The sequence below is a fragment of the Anguilla anguilla genome, chromosome 6 (assembly GCF_013347855.1).
Source record: "Anguilla anguilla isolate fAngAng1 chromosome 6, fAngAng1.pri, whole genome shotgun sequence".
Lineage (NCBI taxonomy): Eukaryota > Metazoa > Chordata > Actinopteri > Anguilliformes > Anguillidae > Anguilla > Anguilla anguilla.
In genome coordinates, this window is record NC_049206.1 from 56,007,271 (window position 1) to 56,025,551 (window position 18,281).

The following is an 18,281-nucleotide window of genomic DNA, read 5'->3' on the forward strand; positions in this document are numbered from 1 at the left end:
TATGACATGGCGTGGGCGCGTACTCTCTCTCTCTCTGCAAACGGTACTGTCACACAAACGCCACTGTGCTGCCCGTGGAACAGCCTCCAGTGCGTGTGTGCGTAAGTGTGTGTGTACGTGTGTGTGTGTGTGTGTTACGTTCTTTCTTCAAACTGACCGCAGACGATAATGCGCAACGACGACGCGTTTAACCCTCCCCACCCTCCTAAGCACATATAGAGAAGAGATGAGTGTACCAATCACGCTGACAGTTTAAAACCTGCGTGGTTTCTTAGGCCAGTGGCACACAGGACTCGACTGACTGAGTGTAGGCTGTGGAAAAGCCTTTACACTCCAGTGTGTAAGGTGTGTGTGTGTGTAGGCTGTGGAAAAGCCTTTACAGTGTGTAAGGTGTGTGTGTGTGTGTGTGTGTGTGTGTGTGTGTGTGTGTGTCTGTATGTGTGTGTGTGTGTGTGTGTATGTGTGTGTGTGTGTGTGTGTGTGTGTGTAGGCTGTGGAATAAACCCGCCGTGTCAGAGAGAGTAAAATGTGCCAGTCTTGCTCAGCACTCGCTCCCCCATGCCTGCACCGCCGCGGGTCACAGGGAAGTTCCGCTGAGCTGCAGCGTTCCCTCGGCTGGTCCGTCTGGCTCGGCGAGCCGATTCTCGCGCGATAGCGGAGCACGTGGCGGCCATACCTGTGGCACAGGTGCGGGGGCGACGTGCTGACTATGCGTCCAGGGGCAGTCTGACTGTACAGTACTGTACTGTACCACTTCTGTACCATTTTATTTTAGGAAAAGCAGGGAGGGGGGGAAATTAACAAATACTGTATGGGGGCTAATTTATTAAACGGAGTAGCAGCTGGCGTCGTACATTGCTCATTCAGAAAAAAGTCATGTCTGTCATATTCGCAAGAGAAATGAAGTTGATGTGGGCTACAGTTTACAAAACTGAGTATTAACTAAACGGGTATGTTTTTTGCCCAGAATAATGCTGAGTATGAGAAAAACTCAAAATAATAATACAGATTACAGTGTACAGTATGCCCACGATGTAAAATTTGAAATGTATTCTTTATACTGTCTTTGTGGGCGGTTTTAGCAATATCCTGTCCCTTGATATGGAAAGTAAGTTTTTACTATCACGAGCATTAATATTCTCAGAGTAACTGCCAATTGTAAAAATGCAAATACATTTTTTTTGGACCAATGTCAGTACTGAAACCAGTTCTGATAATTTGTGGGATAAAATCACAAATTATACCTTTTCCTCATAATTATGATTCTTCAGCTTGAGTGGATTGTCCAGTGTTATTTATCTGTGCAGCTGTTGATGAGGGTGAAATATATATAAGCCTTTAATTATGTAAATACATTTTCAGATCATGGATTCACCCATTCAAACGGCCAGCCATTTTTTTTAAAGGAACCTTCGTCTTCTGCCGGTTTTAGTGTTACAGACGGCTACCTTTCAGTATAACGGATGATTACGTTTTGTGCAGGCGCCTAATCAAGTTTGCCGAGCGAGGACGACAATGACGACAATGGCTTTATTGGCAAATTGCGGGCTCGAATTATAATGACGGTTAAATACCCATGCAGGACCTCGCGCGCGCGTGTGGCCTCCGGACCAGACATGCGCGAAACCGTGCGTGTCTGACAGTGCACGCGCACTCTCTCGTAAAGCGCGGGGAACGGTCTGGATAAGCCCACCCGCGAGTGTGAAATTAATATTTTATGTGATGGAATGTAGGTCACCGCCATTGTTTTCGCGTTTTACTCTGGCGGTACAGAGCTGCGAAGAGACAAAGCTGTTTGCGTGACATTCTTCCTCAGCACACTGAATGTACAGAGGACGGAAATGAGCTATTACAACCAGCAAACATTGCCAAGGTTAACACAAATTATTATTATTATTATTATTATTATTATTATTATTTATTATTATTATTATTATTATTATTATTATTTATTATTATCATTGTTGTTGTTGTTTGTCTCAGTGCAGTTTCGGTTAATAATAGCTTACTTCTGTTTCTTGTTTGTGTGCTGAAGAATGGACAATAATAATGATAATAATGATGATGATAATAATAATAATAATAATCTACTTTAGTAGGATATTCAGAATATGCTGTATGACTGAGTGGCGTGGGACTTGTCATACCCCTCCAGGAACTGAAAGTGGAATCTCCCGCCATAAGAGAGGATTCTTTGTCATGCGACCGTGCTAATTGAAATGTTTGCTGTAGATTTACGAGCGAAGTGTGGGCAGAGAAAACGTGAGCTATGCATTGTGGGTCAGGACACACACACACACACACACACACACTGGCTGACACAGGCCACCGCGCCTGTCCTGCTGTTCCCTCACACCGAAGATGCTTTAACTTCCTGAACCGTTGACCGTAAAGGAGACATCTTAAGGCTGTTTTTTTCCGTTATGCGAAAATAAAATATGTAGGCTACATATTGAACGTGCAGGTGAGCATGCCTTACGTAATGACATGGGGAAGATTTCTGAAGTTTTCATCATGTAGGTCATCAAAGGCACTATTTGAAAACTATGTTGAAAACCGTTCAACTTTTAAAAACTTAAAAAAATGTTTTTTACTGAATGCGAGTGGTGGCTTCTTGAGTTTACCCCCTTTTGTGACGAGAGTCCGAGGACGCTCTTCCTTGCGAAGGGGCGGGGCGGGGCCGTGTCCGGTGTCTGCATGTGTGTTGGTGCTGCGCGAAGCTCATACATTCCGTACAGGAACCGTATGATAAAACGCTGTCCCGTACAGCATGTTCTTTTCATCTCCCGCAGCTGAGTGTGTCCGGTCGCTCCGCGTAGCTTTTCTGTGCTCTCCGCTGAGCGTCAAACTGCCCTATGCCAAAAAAAAAGAAGAAAAAAAGAAAACAGGTGTCACACACGGTGTAAATGAATGCGCATGTGGGTATTAGATTTTGCTCCCGGAAGTTTGGGGAGCGAAAGTGCGAGAGCTGAAGGGTGTATAGCGATGAAAGGCTTTTCCTCCTTAATGGCGAGGACAGGGTGGGATAACTGCTGTGTGCATACTTCATCTGGGAGCGTTAGCATGAACAAGGCAGGCTTTCAGGCAGTGGTTTTCAGCTGTCAGTGGCTGTGTCTGGGGCTGTTAAGAGTGGATCTTCAGGCCTGTGTGTGTGTGTGTGTGTGTGTGTGTGTCTGCCAGTCTGCGTGTGTGTGTATGTTAGTGTGTTTACATGTGTGTGTGTGTGGTGATCTGTTTGTATTTGTTTATGTGTGTGTGTGTGTGTGCCTGCGCGTGTGTTTGTCAACAAGGGTGACCGTGGAATGCAACAGAGTAGCATTCCGATGGGTGGGACAGCTAGTATGTGTGTGTAGAGGGGAGTGGGGGGGGGGGGGGGGGGGGGGGGCAGGGTGTGACTTGAGAAGGCCACGGCCGACAGCGCCCGATTCCCCTCCCCCCTCTTTCCCCGGGGCCCCGCCCCGAGTCCTGCACGGGACGGCGGTGGGGAGAGGCGGCCAGCGCTCGGCCCAGAGAGGCACATCATTTTGGGTTTCAGGGAATGGAATGTTCTCCTCCAGCCCTCCACGACAGCTGGGAATGAGGAGAGAGAGTAGGGTCACCGTAAAAATAACTCCCCCCCCCCCCCCCCCCCCCCCGACCCGACGTATCCCTGCCCCGCCGCGGTTTATTTATAAACCCCGCGCTACGCGTCGACAGTAGCAGCTCGCTGTGTCCAAAAGTTTTTTTAAAATTATTATTATATACGGGCCCGTGTCTGTACTGTATGTGCGCGCACGTACGTCACGTATGGCAACAGGTCGCCCTACATCTGCCTGGTGAGGTAAATATTTAACCCCTTTCTGGTCGTAAAAAACCCGTCCGATTAAACTTCACGACTTTTTTTTTCCTTTTTCCCCCCATTGGCCTGTTCAAGGCGTTGGAATTGAACACACACACAGAAACGATTCCTGGAAGTTCCAGAAAGTTCTTTCCCTTTTACTGTGGTCATAAATTCTCTCTTTATTTTTTAAATAAAGAAACAGAAGGGCGTTGGTGCTACACGCTCACGATCTTTAAAGCTTTTTGAGACACAGGTCAGTGTGTAATTGCTTAAGCTCAAGTTTGCCTTCCTGTGCTGGCCAAGCGGAGCACCTTTATGGTAAATAAGCCTGTTGTCTCAAAGCAGCGAGAGGAATCTCCGTTGCGTCTGCTCCCGCAGGGCTGCCTCTGCCGCTCAGGGGACCTGTATTTTTCCATTTGCGTTTCACTGCAGAACGAGTGGGTCTGGTAGGCGGGTGGTGATACAGAGCTGTATCTCAATGGCGATAGGTGGGGGAGTGCCGCTGCTGCACTGGACCCAGCAAGCACTTTTTTGTAGTTTTTTTCTTTTCTTTTTTTTGGAGTCAATTAAAAGTGAAGTGTGAATCAGTGGATCTTGTGGACGGACACTTCGTGACCCTGCGCTGAAAGCGGAGCGGGGTTGGTTTTGATTGGTGGGAGGCGGGTGGTGAGGGGGCGTGTCCAGCGGCGTGACATCACTCCGCCAGCAGGATGTCACTTAACATTCCGGCCTTGCCTCTCAGCTTTCAATATGTACTCAAATTCAGAATCTGGGTGTCAAAAAATTGGCACGTTAAATTTGTTCAAACAATTCCCTGCTTTATTCCCCCTTTACTTACAGTAGTTCCCCCACTTAATTAGCACATACATTTGCTGCTGCAGAAGTCCCAAAATAATTTGCAGCTGTTAAGCATTAGAAATGTACAAAAAAAAAAAAAACTAAATACAGGAAATAATTGAACCAATTAAGTAAATAAGACCGAGACATAGCAGAAACCAGGATCCTGTGCATGAAAACAGTCTCTAGTAGCGTCTGTTCGGTGAACTCCTGACCTGTCTCGTGTTTTATTTACCGAGTATAGGATTTATATTTAGGCATTTAGTTTCAACCTCGCCGAACATCTTTTTAAAAAAAATCTGGTTCTTCCCCGCAAGCAGTAAGTATTGACATTTCACACAGGTTACGGAGGGCTGATATTATGTAATAAAAGGTTTGTGTTCTGCAGAAACACGTGTCTCTACTGGAAGCAGGAGGGGGGAACTCTGTAGATAAAACAGCCATATAGATTTTTGTTGTGGCATAGGGTTAGGGGCAGATAGAGGCGAGCCCCCCCCCCCCATCCCCCCCCCGTCCCTCCCTCCAGTGCTTTTTAGGAAAATAAATGAAAACATGAAAAATTCTGTGGCTGAAAAATGGGAAGGGGGGGGGAAGCATAAGAATGATTTTTGAGGTGCGTTGGCTTCACCCTTCTCCAGACTTATATAACATGAAGGGGTTCTGACGTACTCTTAGAGGCCATTTTTGACTGTAGAGTGAGAAAATTCAGCCGGCGCAGCTGCGCAGAGGGGTGAAAATGACACCCCTTCTCGACCGGTCTGAGAGAGCGAGAGAGAAAGAGAGAGAGAGAGGAAGACGGATGACCTTAAGCTTGGTTTGACCTGCCTTTCAGTCGGCTCTCTAAATGGGTGTCTGCTCCCCACCCCGTCCCGTCCCGTCCCGCTTGGCCCCGCCCATTCCCGGAGCGAGAGGGAGGTCTCCGTGTTTACAGTTGCATAACCCCATAACCGGCGGGCCGATTTAGGGCCTGTGTGACGGGCGCAGGAAACCCCCCCAAGGCTGCTTTGCACTGAAGGGGTAGAGGGCAGGGTGGGAGCGGCTCGGGGGGGGGGGGGTGGAGAAAAGGGGCTCGGTCACAACCGTGGGGGGCGTGGCTTTGAGCCAGGCCACACCCACTTTAAAAAAATGTAAACGCTAAGAGTTGAACTCTGACCTCTTGCTGAACCTGTCCATCAACGGAAATACACTACAGTGGCCAAGTAACAATGCATACATTCAGCTGAGGAATACAGGAGCCTTGATCCAATGGCTACAAAAGAATAAAGAAGTAGAATCAGAAGGAAAATCGTGACAGGTGTGAATGTGAACTTGACAGGGGCCTTCCTGAGAGAGAGAGCCAGCTGTATGGAAGGCCATGACGGCACTGCAGTGGTCATTGGTTTGTTTGGTCCTGAGGTCCTCTTTAATGGGAAGCTCCCTTGGACAGTGCCTGAGGACGTTGTTTTCGCTTGATTGGTCCTCAGGGTCCTGGTGGGCGGAGTTAGCTCTGTGAAAGGGAGAACTGATTCTCTGAAAGTGTTTTTTTTTTTTTTTTTTTGGACTAGGATGTTGGCTGATAGAGACAGCTGCTGTCTGTCCTGCCAAACTCTAGAGCCAGGCCAAGGACTGCAGCGTCCAGTTACACAATTCCTCTGCCCCTCTGCCCCCCTGCCCCCCTGTCCCCCTGCACCCCCCCCCCCTAAAAAAAAAGGAAAGGAAAAGAAAGTCAGTGGATTCCTACTTGTGTAGCTGACAGTGATTAATTGTTACCACATGTTGCTGTCAGACAAAAAGAGCTCTGTGTTCTTGTGTAGCCCCTTGCAGCTGGTGTCTCTGTTAATGTTGTGAGCGAGAGAGAGAGAGAGAGAGAGAGAAACTGAGGTTTTAAAAAGGCATTTTGGTGTCTGATACACAAGTAAGGTGGATAGCACGCAAAGTAAAAAATAAAAATAAAAAAAAAACCCTAAAAAAAACAGGCAAGCGTGCTCAAGGATCTGTCAGCTACACATTAGCTACAGGCCAGGTGAAGAGAAATAACAATTTTGTCATCCCTGGGAGGGAGGGAGAAGGGGGGGGGGGGGGGCGGGCGCTAACTCTGAAAAGCTTGCAGAGCCTAGTCTGCTCTCTGCAGAGAAACGCACAGTTTATGAATCACAGCTCCTGGCTTAGTCGAATGTTTTTTTTTTTCTTTTTCTTAATGGGCATGAGAATATGCACGAGAGGAGCCAGCGCAGTAAATACGCTCCCCGTGCTGCGTTCGCACTGCATGCTGGGGCTTTTTCGCGTACGCACAGACATTTTCTCACACATACGCCGGCGGGCAGGTGCGCAGTTCATCGCGGCATTGGCAGGATGCTTGAGAAGCATGACCCCAGTCCACACAGCGACTCCTCCTCCTCTGTTCCTGTTGTATTTCCAACATCAAAGTTAGTTTTTTTATTTTTTATAAATGCATTAGATTAAACCCTGTACTTGCGACATTTGCTCTGTATTTAAACTAATTGGGCGCAAGGTCTTTAAGCGTCTTTTTTGTTTTTGAGAAACGGCAGCGGCAGCGGGGAACGCTTGGGCGCGTTTTGTCGAGCGGTGTTTGTCAAAAAGTCGTCGTAAAACACCCGACGTCATTCCTCGTGAGATGCCAGCTTATGTAAACAGCGGTTTCCTTGACATCTCTCTTCATTATGAGCTCGGAACGTACGCACACGCGCGCGCTCTCTCTCTCGCTCGCTCGCTCAAGGTCACGAGACTCGCTCCCGGAGAGAGTCTCCGAGGGGTGGCCTCCGAGTTAGCGATCGGAGCGCGCCGCCGCCTCCTCCTCCTCCTCCTCCTCCTCCTCCGAAAACTGATTTATTTCCAGAACGGTGTCTCGTTTCTCTCGGGGGCCGTTCCTTTTGTCTGAAAACAAGGGAACGTTAGGTGGCGACGGAACGGAACAGAATGAAGAGCGAGGTGGTTGTGGTTAAAAAAAAAAAACAAATAAAAAGAAAACAAGAACATCTTGAAATGTCACCGGTTGAACGGTGCAGTAAATCAAAAGCAGCATTTTTGTGGTGCGGTGTGCACGCAGTAAAAGTCTTCGTGTTTCTTTTATGGCTAACGGAGTGCCCCGAGAACGATCATCGGGAATAAAAAAACGACTCCCGTCGGAGTCGATTTTTACACTGAAATCTTTTGACTAGTGTGAAATGAATCGGGATGTGTTTTAATGCAGAAATACAGGGAAGGAAATGGGAGCACTGTTCTGTGCAGAGGGGCGTACCTGTTACCTGTTACCTGCGCCTCAGGGGGGTCCCCGAACGTTTGTGGAAAACAACCCCATGTCGCGGTTATGCCAGGGAATCACCTGCATCAAGGGGTGGGTGGAGCTGCAACATCCCGATGCAGCTCTCCTTTCAATTCTGCAGGTATATCCCGCAGTTAAACAGTAGCATTTAAACATAACCCCCAAAACACTCCGGCCTAGTCATACATCATATGCAAGTGTTTGATATTGTGGTCTGATGCGGACTGACAATATTATTAATACTCGCACAAAATTTCAAAAAGAAACTAAACTTAAAAAAAAAGTTTCTCTCGCAACCACACAACCCCAATATTTAGAACCCCCGGGTCAACCTCCTTCACTGTACAGATGTCAGAATAGAAATATGATCCTTTTAGGACTAGGTCTAGCCTCCACCTCCTTGCGTACGCATTACAACCGACACGAAACACATGAGAAGTGCTGTTCTTTCACAGCAATATTTGCCCTTTTGTTTTTGTTTCGTTTTTTTGGTTACACTCTGTTCCCTTTTGAAAAAAAAAAAAAAAAAGCCATTAAATTCCAGTCAGCGCTGGCGCTCGGAGTGAGCTTCGTGCGGCGTGACTCATGCTCCTGGACGTGCGGCGAAAAAACGAGAGTTCGCACGCCAACGCGCCCCCCCCCCCCCCCCAGCTCCGTACAGAATGTACAGAAAGGCGTGCGGTAGGAGCGGTAAACCACGGCTGCCTCGGCGCGGCGGTTTTGCAATCGGTAGAACCCGGGGGGGGGGGGGGGGGTGGGTTTGGGGAGGAGGGGGGGGGAAACCACTCCGCGTGGCAAAAAAAGCGTCAGGTGATAAATTATATCTGCGAGAATGTGGTCGTTCCAGGAAAAAAAAAGGGATTTTTTTTTCTTTTCTTTTCTTCCCTTTTTCTTTTTTTTTCTTTTTTTTTTTGGTGTGGAGATGTGATGGGTGAGAAGAACGCCCCACGGGGATCTAATGTGCGTTCTTTTTGTAAAATGGCATTTAAGGCCTTATCGCGTACTTAAAGAGTTTTCCTGCAAATACAACCCCAATACAGAGTACAAGTTCTGAGTTAGCCAGGTGCCTCCAAGCAACTTCAGGCAAAGAAAAAAAAAAGGGGGGGGGGGGGCACTTGGGGGATGGGGATCACCAAGGCTACAGCACCAGTTCACACTTGAAACAACAGTCCTGGGGGGGGGGGGGGGGCGTTTACAACGTCAGGGTCCGTATGAGTATCAGAAACTTAACTTCCTGCTGCCCTGGCGTTGAACCAGTGTGGGTTTTTATATGTGTGTTTATGGCTTTGGCCTTTAATCCGAATCGGCAGGCTGCTTCTTCGGGTCGCTAGATTGCAGGCCCCTCCCACCCACCCACATGTTTTCATTTGCTAATAGAAAAAAAGCTATTCCGTTTAAAAAAATTTTTTTTTAAAGAAATATAAATCTTAGGCAAATGCGTGTCAGCTACAGTTCCTCACTTCTTGTTTCTGCTATGCCCGCATTGTACAGCAGACTCACAAGGGATGAATTTAATTAAGGGGGGGGGGGGCAGCCCTCCCCGCTCCCTCCCTCCCTCCCTCCCTCCCTCCTCATGAACATTCAAGAATGACCTCAGCAGCAAGCGAACTCTACTCCGCCATCACGCGACGCTCGCCCGCGGGCCCTGAATCAGGCCTGGGAAGCGTTGGCGGTAACCTCTGCCGGCGGCTTCGTTCGCTCGCGCACGCACGGGCCACGCGACGCGGCGCTCGTAAAACAATCGGATCGGCGGCTCTGTGTGCACTCCTCGCTCTCGTCCAAATCCGCTGCGCTGCTGAAGAAATTTTTGCTTTAGTCTTTTTTAAAAAACATTTGCGCACTCGCAAGGGGGGGCGTAAGTTCCGTTTGTCCCCGCAACACTCTGACGGCGAATTTAAAGGCTTCCAGGCAAAAGCGTGCTGTTTGTTATTATCTTTTAAAAAAACCTGAACAACACTTTTTGATCTCTCAGTACAATTATCAACAATGAATGTTTAGAGAACCGAGTACACGCATAAGTTCTTGGTTGAGAAGAGGACTCCCCTGGTCCAATCAGCACATTCGCATCAAATGAGCATTTTTTAAATGCTTTTTGTTGACCGACAATAAACCCTGACTATATTTAGCAGTGAGTTCTGCATTCCAGATGGTGAATTAAATGTACTTTTTGTATTGTTGTGAGTGTACGGTATCTGGGCCTGCTTAAGCATCTGCCATTTGTAGATATCCGTGCATTGCTATTGGTAAAGCATTGCATCAGATGATCGTATAAGGAAGTAAGGATTCCAGTAATGTTTTGAACCTTGTAACAGAACAAGGGTGTGTTGAATTTTAAAGACCTTTTTTTATGATGCAGTTTCCTGAGGTTTTGTTCATAACATTAATAGTTCTTCACCGGTACTTGCATAAACAATGGGTGATATTTATCTGGTGACACTGAACTCCACCTAGTCTCAAAAAAAAAAGGATTCCCCATTTTCAGCTTGGCAAAAATTATGTAACGTGGTACAGGGTGTGCCCTTTTGTTTCCCATCATTAATATGCTCAATTATGACATTAGTTATTATATGAACTTGGAGGACTGCAATTACTTTGCTGGGTAACCTTGGCAACAAGGGGTCATTAGACTGTATCTGAAGTGCCCGTCCCCTCCCCCCATATCGGCTGTCTTGGCTCAAAGTGGGTAAAAAAAAACATGAAAGCATAAGATTTCACAAAAGTGTAGGCCTTTGTGAAGGGGAGGAGAGGACAAAGGCTATGCAAAATCAAAAACTGATTTCACAAGTATTGATGGCTAAAACGTATGACTGATGCAGTGTAGCATCTTCTGTAAATTCTCCTCTGATTGGTCGAAATGGATACGTGGGATGTAACACCTCCATCTTTTTTTTTTTGTTGTTGTCTTTGTGCAGAACTCCATCCGGCACAACCTCTCCCTGCACAGCCGGTTCATCCGGGTCCAGAACGAGGGAACGGGAAAGAGCTCCTGGTGGATGATCAACCCCGACGGCGGGAAGGGCGGGAAGGCTCCGCGGCGACGGGCCGTCTCCATGGACAACAGCAACAAGTACGCCAAGAGCCGCGGCCGGGCGGCCAAGAAGAAGGCCGCCCTGCAGGCCGCCCAGGAGGGGGGCGCCGAGAGCCCGTCGGGCCTGTCCAAGTGGCCCGGCAGCCCCACGTCGCGGAGCAGCGACGAGCTGGACGCCTGGACCGACTTCCGCTCGCGCACCAACTCCAACGCCAGCACCGTCAGCGGCCGCCTCTCGCCCATCCTGGCCAACCCCGAGCTGGACGAGGTGCCCGACGACGAGCCGCCCCTCTCCCCCATGCTCTACTCCAGCCCCAACAGCCTGTCCCCCGCGGGGGGCAAGCCCTGTCCCGCCGAGCTGCCCCGCCTGGCCGACCTGGCCGGCACCATGAACCTCAACGACGGGCTCTCCGAGAACCTCATGGACGACCTCCTCAACAACATCAACCTGACCACGTCCCAGCAGCCCTCCCCCGGAGGAGGGAGCGGGGCGGGGGTTGCGCCCGGGGCCCCGGGGGCCGGGGGCCCCATGCAGCGGAGCTCCAGCTTCACTTTCGGATCCAAGGGCGGGGGGCTGGGCTCCCCCTCAGGCAGCTACAGCAACTCCATTTTTGGGCCGCCCTCGCTGACGGGCATGCGCCAGTCGCCCATGCAGACCATCCAGGAGAACAAGGCGGCCACCTTCTCCTGCATCTCCCACTTCGGCAACCAGACCCTGCAGGACCTGCTCAACTCGGAGGCGCCCAGCCACGCCGACGTCATGATGACGCAGTCGGACCCGCTCATGTCCCAGGCCAGCGCCTCCGTCTCCTCCCAGAACTCCCGCCGGAACCTCATCCTCCGCAACGACCCCATGATGTCCTTCACCGCCGCCCAGCCCAACCAGGGCGGCCCGGGCCACGGGAGCCTCCTCCTGCACCAGGCCCAGAGCTCCCTGCTGACCGGCGGGAGGACGGGCCTCTCCGCCTCCATCAACGGGGCTCTGGGGCTGGCCAACGACTCCAACAACCTGGTCTCCGTCAAGAGCCAGCTGCAGTCCTCCGGCGGGAACTCGGCCATGCAGGTGGGCCCCTCGGACTCGTCGCTGTACTCCGGCCTCAACGGCGGCCAGGACAAGTTCCCCAGCGACCTGGACCTGGACATGTTCAACGGGAGCCTGGAGTGCGACATGGACTCCATCATCCGCAGCGAGCTGATGGACGCCGACGGGCTGGACTTCAACTTCGACACGCTCATCTCCGCGCAGAACGTGGTCAACCTCAACGTCGGCAGCTTCGCCAACCCCAAGCAGGCCTCTCAGAGCTGGGTGCCCGGCTGAGAGCTGGGGGGAGGGGGTGGGGCGCCGGGAGGGAGGGGCAAAGCAGGTGAGCTCGAAACGCCTTTGCCGCAGATTTGTGAAAACGGAAACGCGTTTGCATACGATTCAAGGACATAAGCTTGTAGTGTCCCATGTTTGTTGTAGGTACACTTGTACTACGGGTGTGTGTGTGTGTGTGTGTGTGTGTGTACAGCGAACTTCTACAAAAAAATAGTATTATCATACATTCTGTGAAGTGTGCTAGCAAGTCGTGAACCAACAGTCTGTGTGTGTGTGTGTGTGTGTGTAGGGCCTCTGTGTCATGTATAAATGAGCTTTTAGCAGGGTCTAGGGAATGCCATTTTGCCTCAGGCAAAGACGCACCTTTGGCAAGGTGCCCCGTCCCGATGGCCTGCAGGTGTACGCTGACCTCTACAGCGTTGCCTTGGGGGTCGGATGTTTGGACCGGGCTTTTGGAAATGCCAGGGGTAGCGGCCCAGGTCAAGAGCTAGCAGCTGGGTGAACTCGCTAAGCGCACAACAACAAGTTGTGGGGGAGGACAATGCCAAGGAAGGATAGGAGCTCCACCAATCACAGAGTGCTTCCATAAAAATAAGAAACAATAACGCCTATGGTGACTGGTTCATACTTTCCGGTTGCACTTCTGGGAGACTTTCAGTGATGAAGGGAGGAGCACAGCTGTAATGTTTCCACCAATTACAGATGGCTTTGCTCCATTTGTTTTTTAACAATGTTCTCCATGCGGTTGGAGGAGAGCTCCCATCTGGTTTCTATGTGAAAATCAAGCCAGCATCCTATCTGTAGTTTATTATTCCTGGTGCACAACGCAGTGCTCAGGCCGAGCCATTTACTTTAATCTCGAGAGTTGGAAGGACCTCTGATTGGTGGAATTTCAGGCAGGCAGTTGGTAAACAATTTGGAATTCTTGGATTCAGGTCCCAGGTGGGGCACTGCCGTTGTACCCTTGAGCGAGGAACTCAACCCGAATTTCTTCAGTAAAATATCCAGCCCTATAATTGGATGGTATGCAAAAAGAAAACATGCAAACTCTGTAACTCGCTGCCTATAAGAGCATCTGCAAAATACCTCAAATTTAAATGACGAAAAGGATGGAAAGTTTCGCATGCCTTTATGTTCATGAGTCACAGATGCCTATATAAACAGGTCAGATTCACACAGATGTATGACAAATGAGAAGACAAATGACAAAAAAGATGATTTGGCTGATCCATGCAAGCGCAGCCGGTCTCTCGGGCAACCAAGCCCAGATGTAGCTTGTGGCTACAGTGTCTCCCGTGGGTCAGATGGGGCTTAGTTGACATTTGCATGCCGTTGCCATGATTCGTGTCCTCCCTTACACGCGATTTACATGCCACTACACCTGAACGTACGCAGGTGCGTCTTTGGGGCAGGTCTGACAGCGCATGAGCCAGTGCCTTAACGATGACCCTCGTTAACCTTCACGGAAAGGGTTTGAGGACTGGCGTGCCCCGAAACGAGAGGAAGGCCCCTTAGTGCGCGTCCACCTTTAGACACAAGCTGAGGGAAACGGTTAAGGTGACCTTCAGTTTTTTTTTTGGTGGGGTGGGGGGTGGAGGCATTGTCAGCGACTGCAGAATATCCTTGATAAATCCTGACTGTACACACCACACCTGTCCGGTTGGGTTAACGTGACCGTACCGGACGTGTGAATACGCGCGTTGGAAGGGCACTGGGTCACGTCTCCACTGGCGTGAGCGCGCCCGGCTGTAACGCCCGCGGATCAGTCAGACCCCTGCGTGAACGTCGGGCTCCTGCTTCCGGTTTCGCCATATTCCTGCAAGCCTTGCCTGCATCAAAGACAATTAACCCTTTGAAGAGTAGGGTTTTTTTTGGAATGTTTCTTTCTTAGCTCAGTGTTCTAGAACTGCGTTGCTTTCGGTTACCGGCGGCGATTGTGACATCAGCGTTAGAATGTTCTGAGTTAAGGACATTCTAATGGCATGTTTGTGATCTTAACCGCTTAATAAGGTTAAATGAGGTTAAGCAAGGTGGCAGACTGCCTGTACTTTATGTTGAAAATGGCCCCTCTATTGTTCATAAACCCAAAATTGTTTTATCAGGCTCTGGAAGCAAGGGGTCCGGCCAGGAAGGAACACAGACTTTTTAGGAACGCCCAAGTCTTTCGTAACGAGCCGACTCTGGACTCTGATTCTGCTGGATCTGGACATTTTTAAAAAACAAACAAAAAAAAAACATTTTAAACGTCTCTAAATAGATGTGTTTTGTCTTTCTTCTCGCTTTTGACAGATCCAAACTGTGATGCAAGACCCACCACGACGTCCTTTTGCCAAACCAGCGAACGCAGCATGACGTGCGGAACGACGGCCCCGTTTTTCCAGCAGGAGAACCTCCCCCGAGAACCGGACACACACACAGCGTCACCGCAAAAACTGACGGGCACAGATCCAAGAACATTCGCTTCAGCTTTCCTGGAGTTCCCTACTGACAGACAGCAGCAAAACAAACATGACACACAAAAAAAAAAAATGAAAACGACAAGAATGAACTCGTTTGAAAATTATGCAATCTTGTTTTCAGAAATAACATGTAATAAACCACGCATAGGTATCAGAAAGTTATAGTGTTCTTTAAAAAAGGAAAAGAGGAAAAAAAAAAAAAGCTTGTGAGTATAGTGTAGCCTTTTACAGTACAGTAGTTTCTGTAAAGACGTGATGTGGTGTTCTCTCATACAGTGGTTTTCTGGGATGTTTTCATCATTTGAATATCTTCCTCGTTTTTCCTCCACGCTTTTAATGTTTTAATGTTGTCACTGTTTCACATTTGACCTCTGACCTTATTTTCTCCCGCCCCCCTCCACTATATCCTGCTGCCACAGTTTTGTTTTTTGAAAGCAGAGTGGCCTCAGTCTGGAAAATTTAATGAGGAATCGCCTCATTTCTAGACTGGAACCCAAGAAAAGGGGTATAAATTGTATGTAATTCGGTGTACTCCAGTTTGTTTGTTGTTAGTTCTTTTTCGTAGCCTTACTAAACTTTTTTATTGCTTTAACCCCCTATCCAATTTTAAATCATATTATTCCCCCCTTCCCTGCCCCCCCCCCCCCCCAAAAAAAAGAGAAACATAACCCAATCTACAATTATAGGAGAGATTGTAACTGTGTGTATACGTAACTGTAAAACAAAACAAAAAAGAATTTAATAAACATCTGTCAAGGTTCTATGTGGTAAATATGAAGTGCTAAGAAATGGGGAAAGTCCCATTTGCAAGGTTTATGAGGACTAAAAGTATATGTAGCCAAAATATGTTTTAGCATTTGTGTATACTTCTAAGCCATAATGGGTGCTAAATAAACAGTGTTCAGTCTGTCCTTGCAGGCTTTGCGTTTTCCAGTTAACAGATAAAGTGCTTGTGATTTTAAAAATAATAATAATAAAATTAATAGTGAAAGAGATGATATGGCAGCATTCCGGGTGACTAAGCACCTGAAAGCCATTTTATGGAGAAAACAAATAAGCTATCTTGTATATTGCCAAATTACTTGAACACGTGAGAGAGATGCTGGCAGCCAAAAAAAAAAAAAGAAGAAAAAAAAAAGAAACAAAAAAAACACAAACAGGGAAATTAGTTTAGCTCAGGCTGTTGCAGTTTGGTGGAAATGAGGGAACTTCATATATGCAACCGAACCACTGCTCAGGGTGCGGGAAGGCCTGCCTGACAACCAGAGATGGATTTTATTTCACAAATCCGGCTTTTTGCTTTTTTTATTTTCCTGTGAGACACTGGTGTTATTATCTAAGCTGCGGTCTTCTCCTAGAAGAAGAGAAACATAAATCGGCTTTTTTTTTTTTTTTTTTTGTAAATCTTTTCTGCTTTCAACACGGGCTTTTTTTTTTCTTTTTTTTTTCTTTTCTTCCAGCCTGCCGCTAACGTTCCGGAACGCTGGTACACGCGCGGAAGCGCTAAAGCTTCAGACTCCAACCAAAACGTCTCTTCTTGTTTTTCTCCCGAGTTCAGATACATTATCGATCGTTCCGTGTAGCACCTACATGTTTCTCTATGTATACATATGTTTATGCGTACATGCCATTGCATCGCTTGATTTATATATATATATATATATATATATATATATATATAGATCCATCCATCCTTGTTGATTCATGTAGTGCTTACCCATCACTGATGGACAGGTGATGACAGCACTGTAACCTTAGACAGTGGCAAGGCTGAGTTAATGAGAGACAGAAGGCTGATGGAAATAGGCTGCCCAGTCTCTTTAGCCATAAGGATGGCTGTGAACAGTCTTTCTCTCTCTCTCTCCTGTTTCCCTCCCTTTGGGGGCGAGGACAGTGGAGGTTTCCCGTTTTTTGTAAGATAGTGTGATGCATTGTGCTGTGTACTTTAACATGAAGCAGGGGAAGATTTATTATGCATGGCTGGTAGGTGAATGCATCTAGCAGTGCAACCTTGAAGCTCAGTGCATGATCCCTCTCCATTCTGGCCACACACACGCACACACATGCACGCACGCACAAATCACGAAATCCAAATCTGCTAGTCACACATATGCGCGCACATACATTCGTACACACACACACACACGTACACTCACACACGCACACACACACGCACACACACACCCACAGACACACACCCCGCCCCCACTGCACCCCAGGTGAATCAGCAGCTTTGGAGCAGCATATGCAAGCGTGTCAGATCTTCCTTAGAAAGCTGTCGCAACCTTGACCACCTGTTCTGCTCTAAGCGCAAGTCCGCCCCGCCCTCCCCTCCTCCCGCCCCCCTCCGCCCCGACCACCTCAGACCCACAATGCCATTCACTGACTGAATGTGTTTCTCCTTGTGAAAATGTGTGGGTAGAATAATAGCATATCAACTGTTTTAAAGGCATTACACAGTGGTGAAGACTTTTTTTTTTTTTTTTTTGGTCCTCGTCTCTTATTAAGGTAGTATTATACACAGATTCCTATTTCACAGACACTGGGGAAACTAGGGATGGCCAGAAATGCTTTGACATTGTGTGCCTCCTTAAATTACTGTTGAAATGACGCTGAGGGGGAAACTATTGGGGGGGGCTTGGGGGGGGGAGCTGTTATTTATTGTCCTAAATGAAAGTTTTCTGGAAAGCTTCAAGGCAGGGGAGGAGAGAGAGAGGAGATTAGATTTTGGCACAGGCCTGGAGTGAAATACAACGCCCCCCCCCCCGCCCTTCCTGCCAGGACAGCGCCCCCAAATCCCACCAGTGAGAGAGCAGCAGACCTGGACCGCTGCCCGTTAAAACCGCACAACAAGAGTGCACTCACCGGGCAGAGAGCCACACAGCACTTCTCCCTCTCTTTTTTTTCTTTCTTCTTTCTTTTCCTCTCTCTCTCTCTCTCTGTTTTTTTTTTTTTCTGGTAGCACAAAGCGTTGGTGGAAACATAGCCCCCGCCCGAAACAATGTGGTACAGTTCACACAAAGGGGATTCGGGAGACGCCGTGCAATCGAACTTGCGTCACGTAATCGTCAGAGAATTTTTATTTCTTTTTTTTTTTTTTTTTTTTTTTAAAGGCTAAATTAAAGTTTATTTGGCGTCCGAGTCTGAAGCTCCACGGATTCTCTGCTAATGTGCCCAGAAGCCCTTGTTGCTCAATCGTAGACACGTCATTGCATGATCAATCAAAGGAAAATAACAAATAACAACAAACATCTTAAAATTCTTATTGGAGCTCAATAAACAAAGATCTAAGGGATGAAAACGAGATATTGGCAAGTGGTCAAGCCACGTGGAAGTGCGTTTGTGTGTGTGTGTGTGTGTGCGTGTGTGTGTGTGTGTGCGTGTGTTTGTGTGTGTACGCGTGTGCAGCCAGACATTCTAACCCAGAGAGAGAGAGAATACTTGCAGTTTAATTTCCATTGCTTATACTGCTGAAAGGAGGCGGAGATAGTCTAATTAGAAGCCTTCCACTGGGCCATTTTTGTGTCAATCAAGGTGCTGGATTGATTCAGATCCCT

At 48.2% G+C, this 18,281-nt stretch overlaps 1 protein-coding gene across 1 annotated transcript in view; it reads left to right on the plus strand.

Moving 5' to 3' along the window:
• Positions 1 to 15,484, plus strand: part of foxo3b (forkhead box O3b) — a 54,382-nt gene extending 38,898 nt beyond the window's left edge. The window contains exons 2-3 of the mRNA XM_035421818.1: positions 10,832 to 12,311; positions 14,555 to 15,484. Coding sequence (XP_035277709.1) covers positions 10,832 to 12,265 — 1,434 coding nt within the window. The 3' untranslated portion in view covers positions 12,266 to 12,311; positions 14,555 to 15,484. The remainder of the gene's footprint in view (positions 1 to 10,831; positions 12,312 to 14,554) is intronic.
• The last annotated feature ends 2,797 nt before the right edge of the window (positions 15,485 to 18,281 follow it).